Source organism: Mustela nigripes, chromosome 8, assembly GCF_022355385.1.
Source record: "Mustela nigripes isolate SB6536 chromosome 8, MUSNIG.SB6536, whole genome shotgun sequence".
NCBI lineage: Eukaryota > Metazoa > Chordata > Mammalia > Carnivora > Mustelidae > Mustela > Mustela nigripes.
This window is the reverse complement of record NC_081564.1, coordinates 72,232,287-72,250,015: the sequence shown is the minus strand read 5'-3', so window position 1 is coordinate 72,250,015 and position 17,729 is coordinate 72,232,287. Positions and strand designations below refer to the sequence as shown.

General features: G+C 38.4%; 1 protein-coding gene across 8 annotated transcripts in view; it reads left to right on the top strand.

The window, feature by feature from the left end:
* Positions 1-17,729, top strand: part of TCF4 (transcription factor 4) — a 346,933-nt gene that overhangs the window by 110,598 nt on the left and 218,606 nt on the right. For all 8 annotated transcript variants that reach the window (XM_059409713.1, XM_059409720.1, XM_059409716.1 and 5 more), the window contains 2 exons: positions 7,614-7,675; positions 10,910-11,006. In XM_059409713.1, coding sequence (XP_059265696.1) covers positions 7,614-7,675; positions 10,910-11,006 — 159 coding nt within the window. The remainder of the gene's footprint in view (positions 1-7,613; positions 7,676-10,909; positions 11,007-17,729) is intronic.

The following is a 17,729-nucleotide window of genomic DNA, read 5'->3' as shown; positions in this document are numbered from 1 at the left end:
TTTTTATTAAGTGCTTTTAAGATTGATTAGATTTCAAAAAGTCAAAGGAGGCAAATACAATTCATATTGTATTCTTGCCTCAAGTTATTCATGGCTCTCGCTAAGAATGATATCTTGGGGGTGCCTGGGTGGCCCACTTGGTTAAGCATCTGACTTTTGTTTTCACAGGGTCCCATGGAGTCTGCTTAAGACTTTCTCCTTCTTCCACTCACCCCTGTGCACTTGTTTTCTCTCTCCCTAAAAATAAATAAATCTTAAAAAAAAAAAAAAAAGAATGATGAGATCTTGGAAGGATTAACTTCTCTTTAAGAGGAAGGCTCTGGTTAGTTTCAAACATTTGAAAAGGAAGGTTGCTAAATAATAGTGTTTCACATTAAGAGTACTCAAGTTAGAATATTACCCAAATTAGATGATCTTTGATAGTTCCAAATGATATGGATTGATCTAAAGATTTCAAGGTTACTTTTTTGTCAATTTCATACTATAAGCATTTATTCAGCTTGAGTTCTCAAGAACATTTCTAAGGTTCAGAATAACAAACAGCAGCACATTTATAATGCAATAGTTATGCATTTTATTTTGTTACTTTCATATGATCTGACTTTCTTGTTATCTGAAACCGTGTTTCCCCTTTTATAGCACCGCAAAATGCCATTAACTCCATATTTTAAATATCTGAGATTATTTCATTTTCATTTTTGAAAACGTTTGTTTTGAACTTGAGGAAAATAATATTCTCTAAAGAGTGTACTACAGGACATATTAATAGTAGAAGTTTAAGTTGGAGGTTAATAAAGCCTAAAATACTGGAATGATTCTTCTCTGAACAAATTTTCCTACTATACTTTTCACCCAGTATATCCACATTTTACCTTTCTTTATGCATTTTTACCTTCTTATGCACACACATACAAATATATATTTATATAGAGAACTACAAGATCATCTTGTACTAGACTTTTTGGGTTTTCAGATTTATTTGGTAAGGAAATCCATTAGCGCTCAGAAAGCCAGCACTGATGGCAATGGTCTGGAAAGGGAACTCCCCCGTCTCTGTTCCTTGTTCCTGAAGTATCTTCAAATTTGTATGAGACTCATCACCACCGCCCTCCTCTTTTGCTCAGTCAGATTTGGAAAGTGCTGGAAGTTTCTTGTCGGTGCTCAGATCACTCATTATGAAGCATATCTTGTTTCTTACGGAAAAAGAAAGAAGCAATCATGGTTGTATGGACACTGTCCGTCAGTACTTGAAGCTTTTCACCTCTTCCTTCATCTGTACTGGTACTCAAATTTGACTTCAAATTACTCTACTTAGAGTTCTTATTATACTGAGTGCTAATGAAAATGTGCACATCCTTAACACGCTCTTTGCTGATGAAATATTTTGAACTCTAAATTCATCTGGCACTGACGGAGAGCATATGCCATCTCAGTTTGTGTGGAGGGCTCAGCCAAGGGTTCTTCCTGGACGAGGAAATTAGTAGGAGCCACAGATGTACCCAGTCTGTGAGTCTCCATGATGGTGTGGCGGATATTTAATGGTATCTGTTGTTGCAGAGCAGAGGATTTGAGACAGTGTAGACCTCAACATGTTTCAGGGTGATTATCTTTCCAGGAAGAACTTAGCCTCGATCTCCCAATGCATTCCGAGTGTGTAGAGTTTTCATCAGGAAATCAGTCTTTTTCTACAAGAGCAGGGATTTGTAGACTTTTAAAGCAGCTCAGATAAAACACTTTTCCTATTTTCCTGTTTTCAGTTTTCTGACTTCATGAAACTCTAGGGCCTTGGGTACTTGGCTAAGTATGGGAAGGACCAATACACAACTCTAATTATACCAAATCAAGAGAGTTAGGTTAACTCACACTTAGTTCTTTTTTTTTGTAAATTTCATATATTTATTTATTTAAATTCAATTTAGTTAACATAACACTGTTTATTTCAAATCAAGGTTAAACCTATATAACATTCAGTCTGTGTTCTTAGCTTGGGCCTCAGGTCAGCATGTATAACTTTTGAGAGCATATCCTTTATACAGAACACAAACGTATGTTGCTTGCAATGGTGACAGGTAAAGGGGATATTCTGAAAGTAAATCAAATCACTAAAGAAATTTAATATATGTACTGGATTCTCTCTGTGATTTTGCTGTAGAGGTTCATGGAAAAGGTGGGATTTGTTTACTGTAAATTTATTGGCTATTTCTAAAATCCAGAAGAATATTTCAAAGTCTCTGACTGTTGAGCAGAACTATGAGTCATAAAAATGTGAGACTCCGATTTCTTTGAATAAATCACAATTTTACAGATTTACATGGTTTGCTTGTCTTAGATTTTGGGTACTAATAAGTTATGGTCTCATGGGCAGGTGTTGGTAACTGAGAATTTGCTATGGACCAGATATTCCCCTAAGTGTTTAACAAATATTAACTTCTTTACTTTAACAATAACCCGTTGAGGTTGGAAGTCCTGTTATCCCTGTTACCTTCTGTTGGACACGTACTTTGGATGGTTCCTGGGTTTTCACTTCTGTTTTCCTTAACCTAAGAGGCCATTAAATTTTCTAGGTTGGCAGATGTCCGTAGGGTAAACATGTCTTTTCTTCCTTCAATTTGATTTTGGCTTGATAATTTCTTATTATCCTCTCAGCTTATTAGTATTTTAAAGAAGATCTTTAAAAATCCTCCTATCATTTTTTGGTTGTTTTTTTGGTTTGTCTGTTTTTATTTTGGTTTTTGTGGGAGAGTTGTCCAAATATACTAGACTTCCCTATTTCCAAGGGTACAGCTCAAACCCAGTTATTTTGGGGCGCCTAGGTGGCTCAGTGGGTTAAGCCACTGCCTTTGGCTCAGGTCATGATCTCAGGGTCCTGGGATCGAGTCCCGAATCGGGCTCTTTGCTCAGCAGGGAGCCTGCTTCCTTCTCTCTCTCTCTCTCTCTCTGCCTACCTCTCTGTCTACTTGTGATCTCTCTATATAAAATAAATAAATAAAATCTTAAAAAAAAAAAACAACACTTATTTTATAGTTGACGAAAGTGAGTTCAGAGAGGCCAGTGACTAGCTCAGACCAAAGATCTGGTTAATGAAGAGCGACCGGTGAAATCCGAGTCTCCATCCCAACACCCCGGGCTGTGTTTTCTGACGTCTGTCCATTTGTCTGATAGTTGTGCATAAACAAAGTGGACATTTGAGTAATCAAATCGTAAGTTTAATGAGTATAGATGGGAAACCATAGAAATTAAAAATTACCTCCGTGTGTCTTTTCTCAAAATGGAGTGTTTGGTACTAGTTCAGCCCAAACTTTGCTTTTGTGTTTTGGATCAGAAATACATGTATTTTAGAGGGGCTTGTGCAGAATTATTCTATTAGAATGAAAGTTTGTGGATTGTCAGGTTACCTCCTAAACCAGTTGTCAATCCCATCCATGGAAGTTACTAAGTCTGCCCTCATTTAGGTGGGGTAAAATAAATTAGAAAAGGTTGAAACAATGGAACCCATTTTAGTCCTTTGGAAGAATAATTTCTCTCATCCACTTGCTTTTATCCTTTCCTTTCTGCTGCCCAGATTATTGTGTTTCTGCTGTTTATTCCCATCTTGGATAGAGAGTGACAGTAGGACAAGGGAGAGGCAGGAACTAAGTGTCCAGACAGCCTCTACCCCAGGCAGTTTTTCATTTGTTACTATGTTGCCCTCATGGATTTCCTGAACTATTTGTGTGCTTTTATCTCATACTCACTGTGAATCTTATTTCACTCTTTGTTTTGCCCATTCAGTAGTACCTTGTAGAATTTTGACCGCTTTCTAACAAGTATCCTGTCTATCACAGTGTACATCTAAATAAGCTCATCATACCTCTGGCTTTACTGTCCCCCTATTTTTATTTTCCAGTCTTTCAATTTCTTCAAATATTTACTTTTGTATATTCATGTTGTGTATAATTTTATAACCTTTTGTGGACCCAAGGATAGGCATTAACTCCTAAACACTTTCACTCTGCCTGGGAAGACATTTGAGAGGTAACATTCAAGATGGTTATAGAAAGAAATGAAGTTCTTCCCAGGGAAGCATTGACAGTGTCAGAAAAGAGCACTCCTGGCTTTGCGGTTGTCAGCACCTGTGTTTGCTTCCATCGAAGCCTCAACGTTCTCATAATGTGAAATGGGGGTACTATTAGTGCATCGATGTACTTATTCTTAGTACAGTATCAGACACATACTTAAGCTCGCTAAACATTAGCTGCTGTTATTTTTTGATAGATGGAACAGTTTGGGCAGAGGGACTAGCAGGTACAAAGCCATGGAGGTATAGAAATGTGCGCAACGTCTGCGTCCATCAGCAGGGAGGAAGGAATGGCCAAAGGTAGGCCACGTGCAGGTTTACTAAAAAGTGATTCTGGGCAAGATGCAGATGTATCTGGATACAGATGTAATGGGAATGTGTACTGAATGCTGCTGAAACTGGCAATCTTGGTGGGAATTTGAAGTTCTGGAGCGAGAGAGGCACGTGTTGGTGTCATGGGGGCACGGATCTGTCTTGTGTTCCTGGTAGGGCAGGATGGTGGTTCTCAAACCATTGGGCACAGGCAGGAGACTTGGGGGCCTTGTTTAAAGCATGGGTTTCAAGAGCAGTCCAGACTCAGTTGGTCTGCAGTGGACCCCAAGATGCTGATTTTGAAATGAATATACAGGTGATCCCCATGTAGGGGGTCCCCAGATGCCCTCCGAGACGGACAGTCGGGAATAGTTGTTGAGAAAATGCTCACTAACTAACTGGCAGACCTGATGAAGCTCAGTGGGAGGGCAGATGGAAACAAATGACTTAAAAGCAACATGTTTACATTCATTATGAGTTACAAATCTCTGCGCTCTCCCTCTGTGGCTTCTTGCTCTTAGATAAATGAGCACCCAGCTATACAGATTTTTTTTCTTTTTTTTTCAGTTTTTTTTTTTTTTTTCAAAGAAAAAAGTATAATCACAAATCATACAATTGTCCTATTAGGTTTGGGAGAGCTAGAGACTGGTCCTTATCTGGTAGATATAGCAGGAGACCAGGGGATGGAAGAGCCTGTTAAAAAGAGATCAGTAAAAGGGAGGAAGCAGAAAGGAACGTAGAGCAGCGTGAGGTCAGGAAATGAGAAAGGATGGGAAAAGAGCAGTCCGATCTGATTGGTTGGGAATCTATTTGTGAAGGAACCCAGCCAGTATTTAACCTGTTTTGAAAAAGCTAGACTTCCAGCATTTTTAATTAGTGGATTGCTCGCTTTTGAAATTGCCCAGTTGGGAATACTCAAGTTTTGATGTGTTTTATCTGGCTGCTAATTAGCAGGCTGCTTGGTTGACCATCATTTTCCCTTTATTCTGTGGACCGAAGATGTTTATGAAGGTCTCCTGAAACAGTCCAGCTCAAGTCTGGGTTAAAAGGCATAAGTCACTATGTATTTAGTAGGTGTCCATACTAAACTATAAATGAAATTCTAGTACATCTTTTCTCCAACTCGCCTCTTCCATTTTGCTCTTTAATGTGATTTCCCCTCTGCGCTGGGCTTCTCAATCTGGACACAACTGACACTTGGGGACAGAGCATTTTTGGTGGGGGGAAGGGACTTTCTAACATTTGTAGAATGTTCAGCAGTATCCCCTCACCTCTGCCCACTAGATGCCAGTGGCGCTGTCCTGTCCCCCTTCGTGCCCCTCCCCCATGTTGTAACAACCCAAAACGTCTCCCGACATTGCCAAATGCTTTCTGGGGCCCCAAATCACCCCCATGTGAGAACAACTCCTATTTCCTCCTTGTGTCTGCCTGCTTTTTGTGTTTAAAAATTTCCTTAAAAATTGGAAAAATAAAAGGGGTCCAAACAACGTGAAATCTTATGGAACAGAGGGATTCAACTCTGTTCCTTCATTTCGTTTTGGCCAAATGCAAGAGGGAAAAAACTCTCAAATTAATCCAGGCTGGCTCTTTCAGGTGAGAAGAAAGTCAAGACATGCCAGATTTTTGAAAATCTGCAGTGGTTGAGAGATTTTTGTCGTTTATACATTTTGTTGCTGAAAATATTTGATTTTTGGTTAAGGATGAAGAGAACCGTGTAGGTTTGCCAGACTCCCCAATCTAGAGCGTTCCGAGTCACTTCTGCGAGTATTTCAGTTCAGCATACCCAGAGGCCAGGAGATGAGGTTACTAAACCGCAGAATGCAGGACCCAGAGCTTTCTTGACATCCCTGAAAGCTCACAGTCACTGATTGTAGCCATCCGCGGGAGACTTTTGTTTGCAGTTGCATTATCTTCTGAAGCACCCACAAAAGCAACAGAAATACTTGTTTTAAAAAAAAGGGAAAGAATTCAAGTTTAGTAATAACAATTGTCTTTTGTTGCTGCTCTCCCATCTCTTAAGAGAGTCTAAAATGCTGTGTATTCCACTGTACCCAAAAATCAATCAGTTATACTATGATTATTTCTTCTGATAATAAAATAGCAGTAATAAAAGGAATGACAGTGGTGCATTAGGAGAATAAACAGTATCCCTGAAATGTTAGGCAACACAATAAATGGGATTATGTCTCCTAAACCGAAGTTTCACACCTCGTCCTCCAGTCCTGTCAGACGTTCGTGATGGCCGTCTGTTATCAACCACCATCAAAATAATGGAACAGTGAAACTTTTTATACTTATCAAGGACCTTTCATCAACAATCTCAAAGCCATTTCTAAATATAGAGAGACTGATCTTTATAACACATTAAAACACACGTTTTAAGCAACAGATACGATAACTTCACCATAAATAGTCTCCAGCCTGAGCACTTTGCCACTTGAAGCCCCAATCCCTGGCATGGTCGGTGTTAGAACTTTGCTGGTCCAGAGTTTGGAAGAATTTCCACTTCCTGGTAGCTCATATAGGTCTCTTTGCTATCCCTTATCAAGATAAAACATTGCTTTAACAACTTTAATATTCACATCTCGATGCCCAGATGAGGGATTATAGCCGAGTGGTCAATTCTGTTACAATAATTAAAATACTGAGATAGTGTTGTCTTTACTTAAAATGTAAAACAAAACAAAACAAAAAACTCACATTGTAATATTCTTGTAGTGTACTGCTGGAAATAGATTACTGAATCTGCTTTTTGTCTTGTCTATTTTGTTGTATGCTTGTTGCCTGGTGTAATAAGCCTTGGCTAGAGAACAAGAAGTATCCACGAGCATTATGAGCACAGATGCTGCTAATGTTGGCGTGAATATTTGCCTTAACTTACCTTTTCAAATATATATTTAAGGTTGTATTAGTGTCGTTTTAAACTTATTTTGTACAAAAGATCTCAATAAAACTTTAAGTGCAGTTTCATGTCTATAAAAGTTGAGGCTATGAAACACTGAAAGATGGAAGTAATTTTTATGTTCATACCTCTGGTTCCTGAGGGTCCAGTTCATTTCTGCTGTGAATTTAAATGAGTTAATTTAAGTAGATGGGTCAGAAGCCACTATCATCGTGGTAGCCCCATGCCTGATTCTTAATTAAAGGCAACAGGAGATTAATTTGAAACATTAATTTAAAAGTGCATATACAAAAAGGAAGAATTACTGCAAGAAAGCCTAAAGAACTTTTCTCTTGTCCCTAGATGTAGAAGACAGAAGTAGCTCAGGGTCCTGGGGGAATGGAGGACATCCAAGCCCGTCCAGGGTAAGTATATCTAATCTTTTTTCCCCACAACCAGACATCCCGCATATGTAAATTGACAAACTGGAGGTGAGTTTCTCTCTCTCACACACACAAATGCACATATATATATATGCATACTAAGTTTAATGAGGATCAGCTTGTGTTTGCAATTTTTTTTTTTCTTTCTCTTATTGGATGCTGTTATTGAATTTGACACCTGTTCCACTTCTGCTAACCAGAAGAAAAATCCTTCATTAAATATTTGGCCTTACTTTGCCAGTTATGGATCCAGCATTACAGAAAGTTATTTGCTGTAGCTGGCACAACTTTGAAAAAAATCCAAGTATCCCTGTAATGTATTGGTGTAGACTACAGAGTAATTCTGAAGACAGGGTATGGAGTTCTATCTGATCAGTATAATCTATATAATAAATTAGGGTTGATTTCATTTCATAAATGTCGTATTAATACCTTTGGTCACCAGTTGGGTTCATTCACTCATTTGGTTTCAAATTTTTGTTACTCCTTTTCATGGTTTTCCTTCATGCTTTAGCTGTTAGTTTGGGTGTAATGGGAAGACCATGGAGTGGGGTGTTTTGGCAATATGTATATTTGTGTGTATATGACCTTGGGCATGTCATTTCATTTCATTGGTCCTCATTTTTCTAATTTCTAAAATGAAGAAATAAAGCTAGAATATCTTTTATGGTCCTTCCCACTTGAAGTCAAATGATTTTTAATGTATAATCTGTTTTTAATGGAATCATTTCTAGGCCCTCCAAAATCCATGTCAGCTTTTCTGATATACATATAAATACCCCAAATTAAAAATAGACTGAGAGCACATAGTCAAACAAACATGTGCCCCCACCCCCATCCCAGCCAGCTGTATAAATGAAGCATTCTGCAGGGAGGGAACATTTTACTGTAGGTATTCACGTAGATTTGAGGTGGGGGTGTTTCTATTTTGGCAGAAGAGGCAAGGAAGGTAATCAAGCTGTCACCATGAGGACATTTCAGCAAGCCACTGTTGTCCATTTCCACCTGTCCTTTGACCTTGTGGGTTCTCGCTGTGGTCTTCACAGTGCGGCAGGGTCTGTAAGCTTACCAGGAGCTTTGTTGAGCCACTGCACCAGCTGTTGGAATTGATATCCTAATGCATTATATGGATGGGTTGAGGAAATCTTTCCTCCTCCTCACGTTACAGGCTACACTTGCAGAAATAAATCCATTCCCCTTGACAGCAAGTGTAGGAGATGACAGAATTTCCCTCTATTGTTTAGCTCATTCACACTTAAGGTCTTATGATTTCTCACTTTAACACTACTTTTAATTGTTCTTCTGAGAACAAGGTCCCTTAGGACTGTCCCTTTATCTCCTTTTCAGTAATTGTCCTGCCATTTTTTTTCAGGGAATATTTTGGGGAATAATTTTGAGTCAATACTTTGTAATTTCTGTCTGTCTTCTCCATCCAGGGAGTTTGCATGTGACTGATTTCTGTGGCTGACTTGTCCCAACAACCATGCTCAGTCCTGTCTTCTCTCATCTTAAAGTGGTGATATTATCCTCTCGCTTGCAGCACTGTTTGCAGTTTAAATTCCGTAGTGTGTATGCAAGGACACTGTCTAAGATGAGGACACTTAATAAATAAAAATCAGTGTTATACAATGCCTGGCATAGAATAAGTGAGTGCAAAACCCATGCTAGGTATTAAAATATATAACATCTTTTTATACACTGACATAGTGGCAGTGCTAGATTATGGTATCATTCAAGTTAACTTTTCTAAATGAGGAAAAGTGATTAAAAACAGGATTATTTGGAACCTTACGGGTTCCAATTATTCTCTAGTGAAGTGACATGCATTTTCATTTCTCATACAGCATCCGTCTTTTTTTGTGTGGGCAGATTCTGCCCTTTGACTAACATGCCAACTGATACCTCTGAGTAAATTTGACTTGGTCTTTATGGGCACTACAACCAGCTGAGCAGATCAACTTTTTTTTTTTTTTCTTCCTTTATGGTTACTTGATGCACCTTAGTCTGAAATTTGAACCCTATTTATAATATAGGTGATTTTAACTTTTCCTATATGTTATCAGATTCCTTCATTAATAAGTGGACAGTTTAAAAGCATTATTTTAGGGGCACCTGGATGTCTCAGTCTCTTAAGTGTCTGCCTTCAGCTCAGGTCATGATCTCAGGGTCCTGGGATCAAGCCCATGTTGGGCTTTCGCTTCTTCCTTTCCCTGATGCTCACCTGCTCATGCTCTCTCTCTGTGTCAAATAAATAATTAAAATCTTTAAAAAAATAAAACCATTGTTTTAATTTTAAATTCTGTTAAAATAATTAGATAATCATAATCATGACAGATTTCTGCCAAAAATTAATGTCTGCTTTAAAACTTTTTTTTTTTTGTGGCATGCTTTGTCCAAATCCAAAAGTACTAATTTATGCTAAAGTTTTGATGTTCTTCTGCAGTCATGTTGTAATAATTTTAATGTTCTTATATGTTAATTACTTATGGAACGATCCAGTTCCCTTAAAACCATGGTAACAACTATCCCAAAACATTGAAATTTCAATACCGTAAAACCAAATGTTGTTCAAAAGGCTGTAACTTGATCTTCTAAAAGAAATTCATTATAGGCTATGGGTCATTCTCACTGAAGGCACAATCTTGCTTTTTTTTTTTTTTTCTTTTTTAAAATAATGTGGGCTTCCTAGTACCTAGGTGGCTCACTTGGTGAAGCATCTGCCTTCTGCTCAGGTCACGATCCCGGGGTTCTGGGATCGAGTCCTGAATCGGGCTTCCTGCTCAGCGGGGAGTCTGCTTCTCCCTCTTCCTGTGCTGCTCCCCCTGCTTGTGCTGCCTCTCTCTCCGTCAAATAAATAAAATCTTTAAAAAAAAAATTAAGGGTGCGTACCAAAGTAGTAACTTCCAATATTTGCAGTACATTTTATATGTGTCAGGTGTTTTATTTCAGTTAATCATGTCAACAGCTTCCTGCAGTTGATTCTACTATTATTATTTGTAAGATTTCACAGTTACCATGAGGAAAACTTGAACTCTGCAGACTCTAGAGCCCTCACTTACTGGACCTGTGAAGAGGCAGTACCCTTATAATGAGGTTCCACAGTGGGAATATGGACTTCCAGTTTCCTTGGCTCTCAGAGTTGTCGGGGGGGGGGGGGGTATTTATATGCTGATTTATTCATGCGAAATGAAAACTTACGATTTTTTTAATTTACAGAACTATGGAGATGGGACTCCCTATGACCACATGACCAGCAGGGACCTTGGGTCACATGACAATCTCTCTCCACCTTTTGTCAATTCCAGAATACAAAGTAAGACCAATTTTAAATTAACATGCACTTTTCGAATGCTGGTATTTTGCCGTAGAAAGGGGAGAACACGGTCCAGACAGAGGATCTGTTTTTAGGGACTTGGATATTTACCCAGTTCACTCTAGTGATTGTAAATTGCAGAAAAATACTGGCAGTTTATTATGCTTGGTAATCGCACGTAAAGGACTACGTTTTATAACCGTGTGGAGTTACAGGATTTCAGTGATATCGAATTGCCGTGGAAATTTTGTCTTCCTTATAAAACTCTTATCTCAATTTCAGTGTTGCAATACTTGTATTCTGATTTAAGGTTGATAAAGTGGTGGATATTTAAAATACGGGCTTGTCTGTTGGCAATGATATATAGTCTGGGGTTATGGAAACCCCTTTAATAATAGGTTTAGAATGCTGAAATCAGAGTAGTGTATTGAAGTTGATTGTGAGTTCTGGTTGTGTATTTATCTTGGTGTGAGCTTTTTAGTGCTGATGGTCTAGGTGGACTGTACCGTACTTCATTGGAATCAAGCTACGCTTAAGACAGTTTGCGAGTTTCCAGCATGTTCTTCATACTGGCTTCTTTCATGGGTTTTTCTGTTTCATTTACCCTGTAGGGATGTGTGTCTAACAGCAGTAACCCCAGCAATGAGCAATAGCAGGTTTCTTTAGTTTCGAGTGGAATAATGATCTTTGTTCTGGTAAATGTGGGTTTTTTTTTCTTAAACAATATTAATAAATCTCTCAACTTGGTCAAATTCTATTGCAAATCCATCAATAAATGAAGTAAAATTTCTTGGCAGGAGGCGTTGGACCATACTCCAGGAAAAACACACAGCCATAATTATATCACTCTGAAACCATAATTGCAAATGCTTCTAAAGAATGTCCCTATTTTTAAGCCTTGGAAGCTTACTTGTTATTTAATGTATAGATTGTCTTTGAATCTCAGTCATTTTTTTCAAAGTCACCATCAAATCCAGGTGTTTAACACAAAGTAGACGAAGCAGAGGGATACTAGCAACTTGTTTTAAGTGACATCATATGCTCGTGCCTTTAAACATTATTCCAACTTTGAGAACCATGAAGTCGTGTTTGATTATTGGTTCTTAGACTTGTGTTCCTTTTTACTTTAAAACGATAAATGTCCAAGCTATGCCTTAATTTTGTAGCTAAAGCCAGGTTCCCAGTTTTTTAACACTTGTTGAGAGGGAGGTGCAACAGTTTCATCCAGACACAGAAGACGAGATACATCTGTCAACTTAGATTTCAAAGAACAACTTTGGACTCTTCCGTGACAATCGTGCTAATATTAAATTCTAACACCTTGCTTCTCCAGTCATCCTTGCTCAATTTCATAAAATAGAATAAAAGATTAACTTGAAAATAATCATCATGGGGAGTAGTACTCCCGTGGCATATTAAAGAAATCCCTTGGAAGATTCTAAAACTCTCCTCTGATGAGCGAAAGTAAAATAGAATGAATGAATCGCTACTCATATGCAGAAGTGTCTGTTAGGTACGTGATAAAAAAGTTTTCCCCAAGACCAACTGGATAAATTAGTATCCCGTAATACGCCAGGCAATACAAAGACATTAAATATTGGTTCTTGTTCATCTGTCCTTATGGGCAACTGTTTTACCAGCCAAATTCGTTTTTCCATCCAAGTAGTATTTAAAATCTACGTGGGCTGCGAGCCTGGAGCCAGAGCAGAGAGCGGAGTCTTTTCACGTAGTTGTTGTTTAAGCTGAAAGTCCATGTCAGCTGTGTTCTTTTATCCTGTCTGCCTCCTTCCCATTAAACTCTTAAATATGGAGGCCAAGACAGTCTCCTGCATTGTGATAGGAAATGCTACTATGTCCGGGAGGCTCCCACCCACTGTTCCCCATGAAAGGACTTCTCTGTTAGATAAGCTGTCTGGTCTGAAACATGGCTCTTTATTGTTTACAAACTGCTACATTTTCCACCTCAAGCAGATTTTTGCACAGAATAGATTTGTGCTGGGGCTAAATGGTTTATCTGACATTAACGGCGCAGTGTCAGACTGGGGTCAGGGAAGTCGCCCTCGGAGCGAGAGGGCACGGCACAGTCTGCAAAAAAAGGGAAAAAGACATTTAAACAACTATGAAATACCTTGCATTTTTAGTTTGGAAAAGAATTTAAAAATATTTTCAGAGGACTGCCCCCGAGGCCGCATTAACTCTTGCCACCCTGTCTCACATCCCAAGCGCCTTCCGGATCTGGCTGGACTATCTCAGGGCTAGATCAGGGGGAACAAAGATTCTCATTGATTTTTGCCTAAGCTGCTGTTTATTGAAAATAAAACCACGTTTGAGATGGGCCGTGTTTGGTGTTTATGCTGTGCTTTTCTAAAGAGAAGATAGGTTGTCTTCCAGAAATTAAAGACAACCAATTTACAAATGGACACGAAGATAAAATAAAATCTAAAAATGTAGCCAACAGTTTGAACTCATGGAATACATGGTCTGCTCTACTCTGAGCTGCTCTTTGTGTCCAAATCCGTATTCGGTGGACTTGAAGTTTTCATTCTACCAAAAAAGAAGGCATTAGACGTCACTGGAAGTTTTTTGACAACAGTCAATACCCGCTTTCAGAATCTTTAGTTTTCATTTAAATTACAAAGGATTTCTTTGCATGTCAAAGATTTAATTCTGCTGTGATGTCACATTAGGATAAAAGCTATAGCATAAGAAATAAATCAGCCACTTTATTGGACCAGATTCTCTGTTGTCAAATCAATCAAGCCTGTGACTGAATTAGGCGTCTGCTACAGAAACAAGTGACACTAATTTTACGGGAAAGAGTTATTAACTGCAGATGACCTGATTTTTTTTTTTTTTAAGTAAACTGTTCATTTAGTGGGGTTTTATTTTATTGCAAGGACAGAAAAAAGTAATGAACTGCTCTCTCCTTTTGGGAGTGCATTATTATTATATATTTTGTTCTTAATGGCAATAGGCTATTCTGGAAATGATGTAGGCATTGCTACCATTTGCTCATAAACCCTTATGTAACAAAAGCCCTTTATTACAACCCTGAACTTTCTGATGTCACAGGAATGGTTTTGCGTCAATGTTCCAGTTTTTGTGATAGAATACTTAGGTTTGGCACCAGAATGCCAAAGCTCAACTCATTTGTGTATCTCAAGTTTTTGCAGAATGGTATATAGGTAATAGTATCTCCATTAATTTATTCTTTAAGCCCGCAAAACCGAATGTAGTATCCTATTGGATAGTTTGTGAATCCCTAAACTAAAAAATGAACAAATGAATACAGATGCGCCTGACTGCGTGCGCGGGTGCGTGCGCGTGCACACACATGCCTATTCCACTAGAATTAATAACCCCTCTTTGTCAATAAGGCTGCACCACTTTTTCCATTACTATCCATACTTATAGTTGCCATACCAAGTTTTAGAAGTTGAGATTGTGTAAATCCTGTAAAGGAAAACATAACTAAAATAAACAAAAAAGCCAGCCCCTAATTTAAAATAAAAATAAGTGTGCATGACTTTTTTCCCTCTCCTGTGGGGGAGTCTTGGGGAACTGAGAGACTACATTAGTGAGTCATCGAGCTGACTGCCTACCCTGACCAATTCGTGTATATACTCTCTTTTTAAAATGTTTTTTATTTTTTTATTGAGGTATAATTGACAGATGACATTATATTAGTTTCAGGTGTACAGTAAAGTGATCCAATATTTGTGTATTCTACTCTTTTACCTGACATTTCCTGAATCCTCAACCACTGCTTTCATTGGGCAGAGACAGCAAGCCAGTTTGCATTTTTGCTTCTTTGAAATGCCATGTCCCATTTCGCATCTGGAAAAAACAACACGCTTTTTCTTTGTGAAGACGGATGGTTATTAATGATAAAAACATACACTTGATCTGCTGGAAACTTGTTTGCTACAGTTTTTAAACAGTTTGACTAAACCTTTATAGGTGGTCAGTGAGTAGCTTTCAGAATATGCTGATGGGACAGAGGGGGCCGTGGGTCTGAGTCTTGGGTTTTTAAGAGGATTATATGCTATGGAATAGTTTGAAAATACTGACAAGAGCTATACGCAAAGAGTATGGACTTTTTAACATTCCTGCCCCTGCTTGTTTTCTTGCAACCATTAAACTTTTGCAGGTAATTATCCAAATGTTTTTAGAATGGGAAACGGTATATTTTCTAGCTAATACTTTTTGATCTGAGGAAGGACCTAAGCATGCATTTTCCTTCTATTGTTCCAGAGCCTTAATTGAAAACCAGATTGTTTGAGTGAGCAACTTGCCAGTAAGATGACAGACAAGCATCGGTAACTGAAGGATGTGCAAAGTGATCCTTTTGGGCAGTTGGGTGCAGCGTGGTTCAGCCTCAGCTGCTGGGTTCCCAAGTGTCCCGTCGTGAATGGTTCGGTTTCCTTGTTGTGGTGTTTGCTTCTAGTCCCACTAACGGTACTCCACCAGAGCCCTAAATCATTTTCCACCTTAGAGTAACTGGTATCTAAACTAGCTCAGTGGAACATTTTACTGCAGGATTAGATCGGGGTTTCAGGCAGGACTGAAGAAAGCTGCTGGCTTATAGGATGACCTTTGAATCTCATCTGGGTTAGCGGTTGATATTTTGATTTGGTTACTGTGGTCATATTGTGACAGCTGCTAGCTCATTATAATTCGGTTCCACTGCTCCGTTGGCCTAGCGGGAATATTTAGGTTTGTATTACTTCAAAGTGTTTATGACTACCCTGAGTTTAGCCCGGCATAAAGGTGAAGTGTTGTGAGTGTTTTCAAATCCCTGTGGCTGAGGCCAGTGGCACAGTCTTCTTGTAAAATGGCGAATGTGAGTAGATGCTAATACAGGGAGTTTTTCTTTTCATTGTAAAACTGGAAATAAACCTAAACGAAGAGACTCTTACTGGGAAAACTGTTTTGAAAACCTTAACGTTACAATAACCTCAAAGAGACACAGTTTTTTTCGAAGCATGGGTAAGATTTAACTTGACCTCTTTGTCAGATGTTTTCTTTCCACACAGGAATTTAAATATGGGGGGGGGGGGAGAACACAAACAAAAACAAAACCTGTATGATGATGCCAAGTGTTTGATTTTTTTCTGAAGTGCCAGAGGTCAGGTAATATTTTAGTAACTTCATCAAAATGCAGTTATGACTAAGGATGTCGGCTCTAGACATTTTCGTTCACTTTTAGATTGTTCTGAAGTTCGATAGTAAGAGCAGGGGGCTTGCAGCTTCCTTGGTTAGGGGTGTCTGTGTATTCTCAGCGTCCGACCTCTTTTTTTAATGACTTTTTTTTTTTTTTTTTTGCTTGAGGTTATCTTGATATCATCTGTTATCTATTGAACTGATAATGTGGTAGCAAGCAATTGCTGAGAGAAGACACATTTAATTGTGGTGTTATTTGTTGTTTGCTTTCTTTGTTCGGGAGTTTTGTTGTTTGAAGATGTTAACTTAAAATGTCTTCCCAGAGTATGAACAAATAAGACTATTTGAAGTGTCTTCCCAAGTGATAGTGTTAATTCTGATTTTGAGCTACGTCTGGGAGCCAAAGAACTGGCTTTTCTGCTCTCTGCTTTGCTGCAACCCGTGGGTGGCTCCTCAGGTCAGGTTTTCTCACATCTCTAGATTGAGGGTAGAACAGACCTTTAGATGATCTCTGAGGTAATTTTCTCATCTAATGGTCCATTGATCTTTTAGGTGTGCCATCTTCTCCTTCTGCTGTATTTTATCTTTAGAGTTGTTTTATCGTTATTTCTAATCCATTCATCTCTATTTTATGATACCTTCAAGTAACTTCGCTAGTGATGTGTTTTCCAAATGTTATTCTTTAAAGCCTGATTCAGATGGATGTTCCTTTTCTACCTCAGCTCATCCCATATCTGTGGTTAAGAGATTGGATTGATCGAGAATAAAATAATTACTCATTAAGTTACATCACCAGGAGAAAAGTGTTACGCATGAGCCAAGCCTGGTTTAGAGCTGTAGGACCTCAACAGATGACTGTTGAGGGTTTCATTCACGAATAAATCAGGAAATCAGATATAGAGGGTTTAAGTCCTGAATGAAAAGCCCATAAATTAAAATCAGGCCTACATCCATTTCATTGTATCGGGAAGAAAACCCTCACCCAGAGCTGGTTTAACAGAAATTCATTCTATAGTACTATATCCTGTGCAGAATATTCCAGTGTCAGGGAGTGAATCATATTACAGCATGGTAGATATCAGTATTCACCAAACATAGCACAAAATATTTTATTTATAAAAAATAAGTAATGTCATTCTTTTTTGAAAGGCTACTGAAAAAAGTTAAGCATTTCCAGTTTTCAGATAGGAGAACTTAATTCTTCTTGTCCAGTCCATAAAAATGTCTGTCCGTCTTTCATCGGCCTTGCTTCCTTTCCACTCAGCCTTTTACCGTATGCCGTACTCTACGGAGTGCTGTGATAATCAAATACTTTCATCCATCAGGTTTTTTGAAATTTGAAGAACTGATAGCAGAAAAACATTATTTGAAAACTATAGCCAACCGAAAGCTGTAGCACTTCTAAATTCCAGAGGAAGATTTCTCACATAAAAAGTTATGGACTCTAAGAGAAAATACATCATGTTAGAGTTAAATAAAAGTAAAAAGTAGTTTGTGTTGGGGAGGAATGCTTTTTCTTAGAAGTAATGGAAAATGTGACTAATGGTTGCTTAAGAAGAA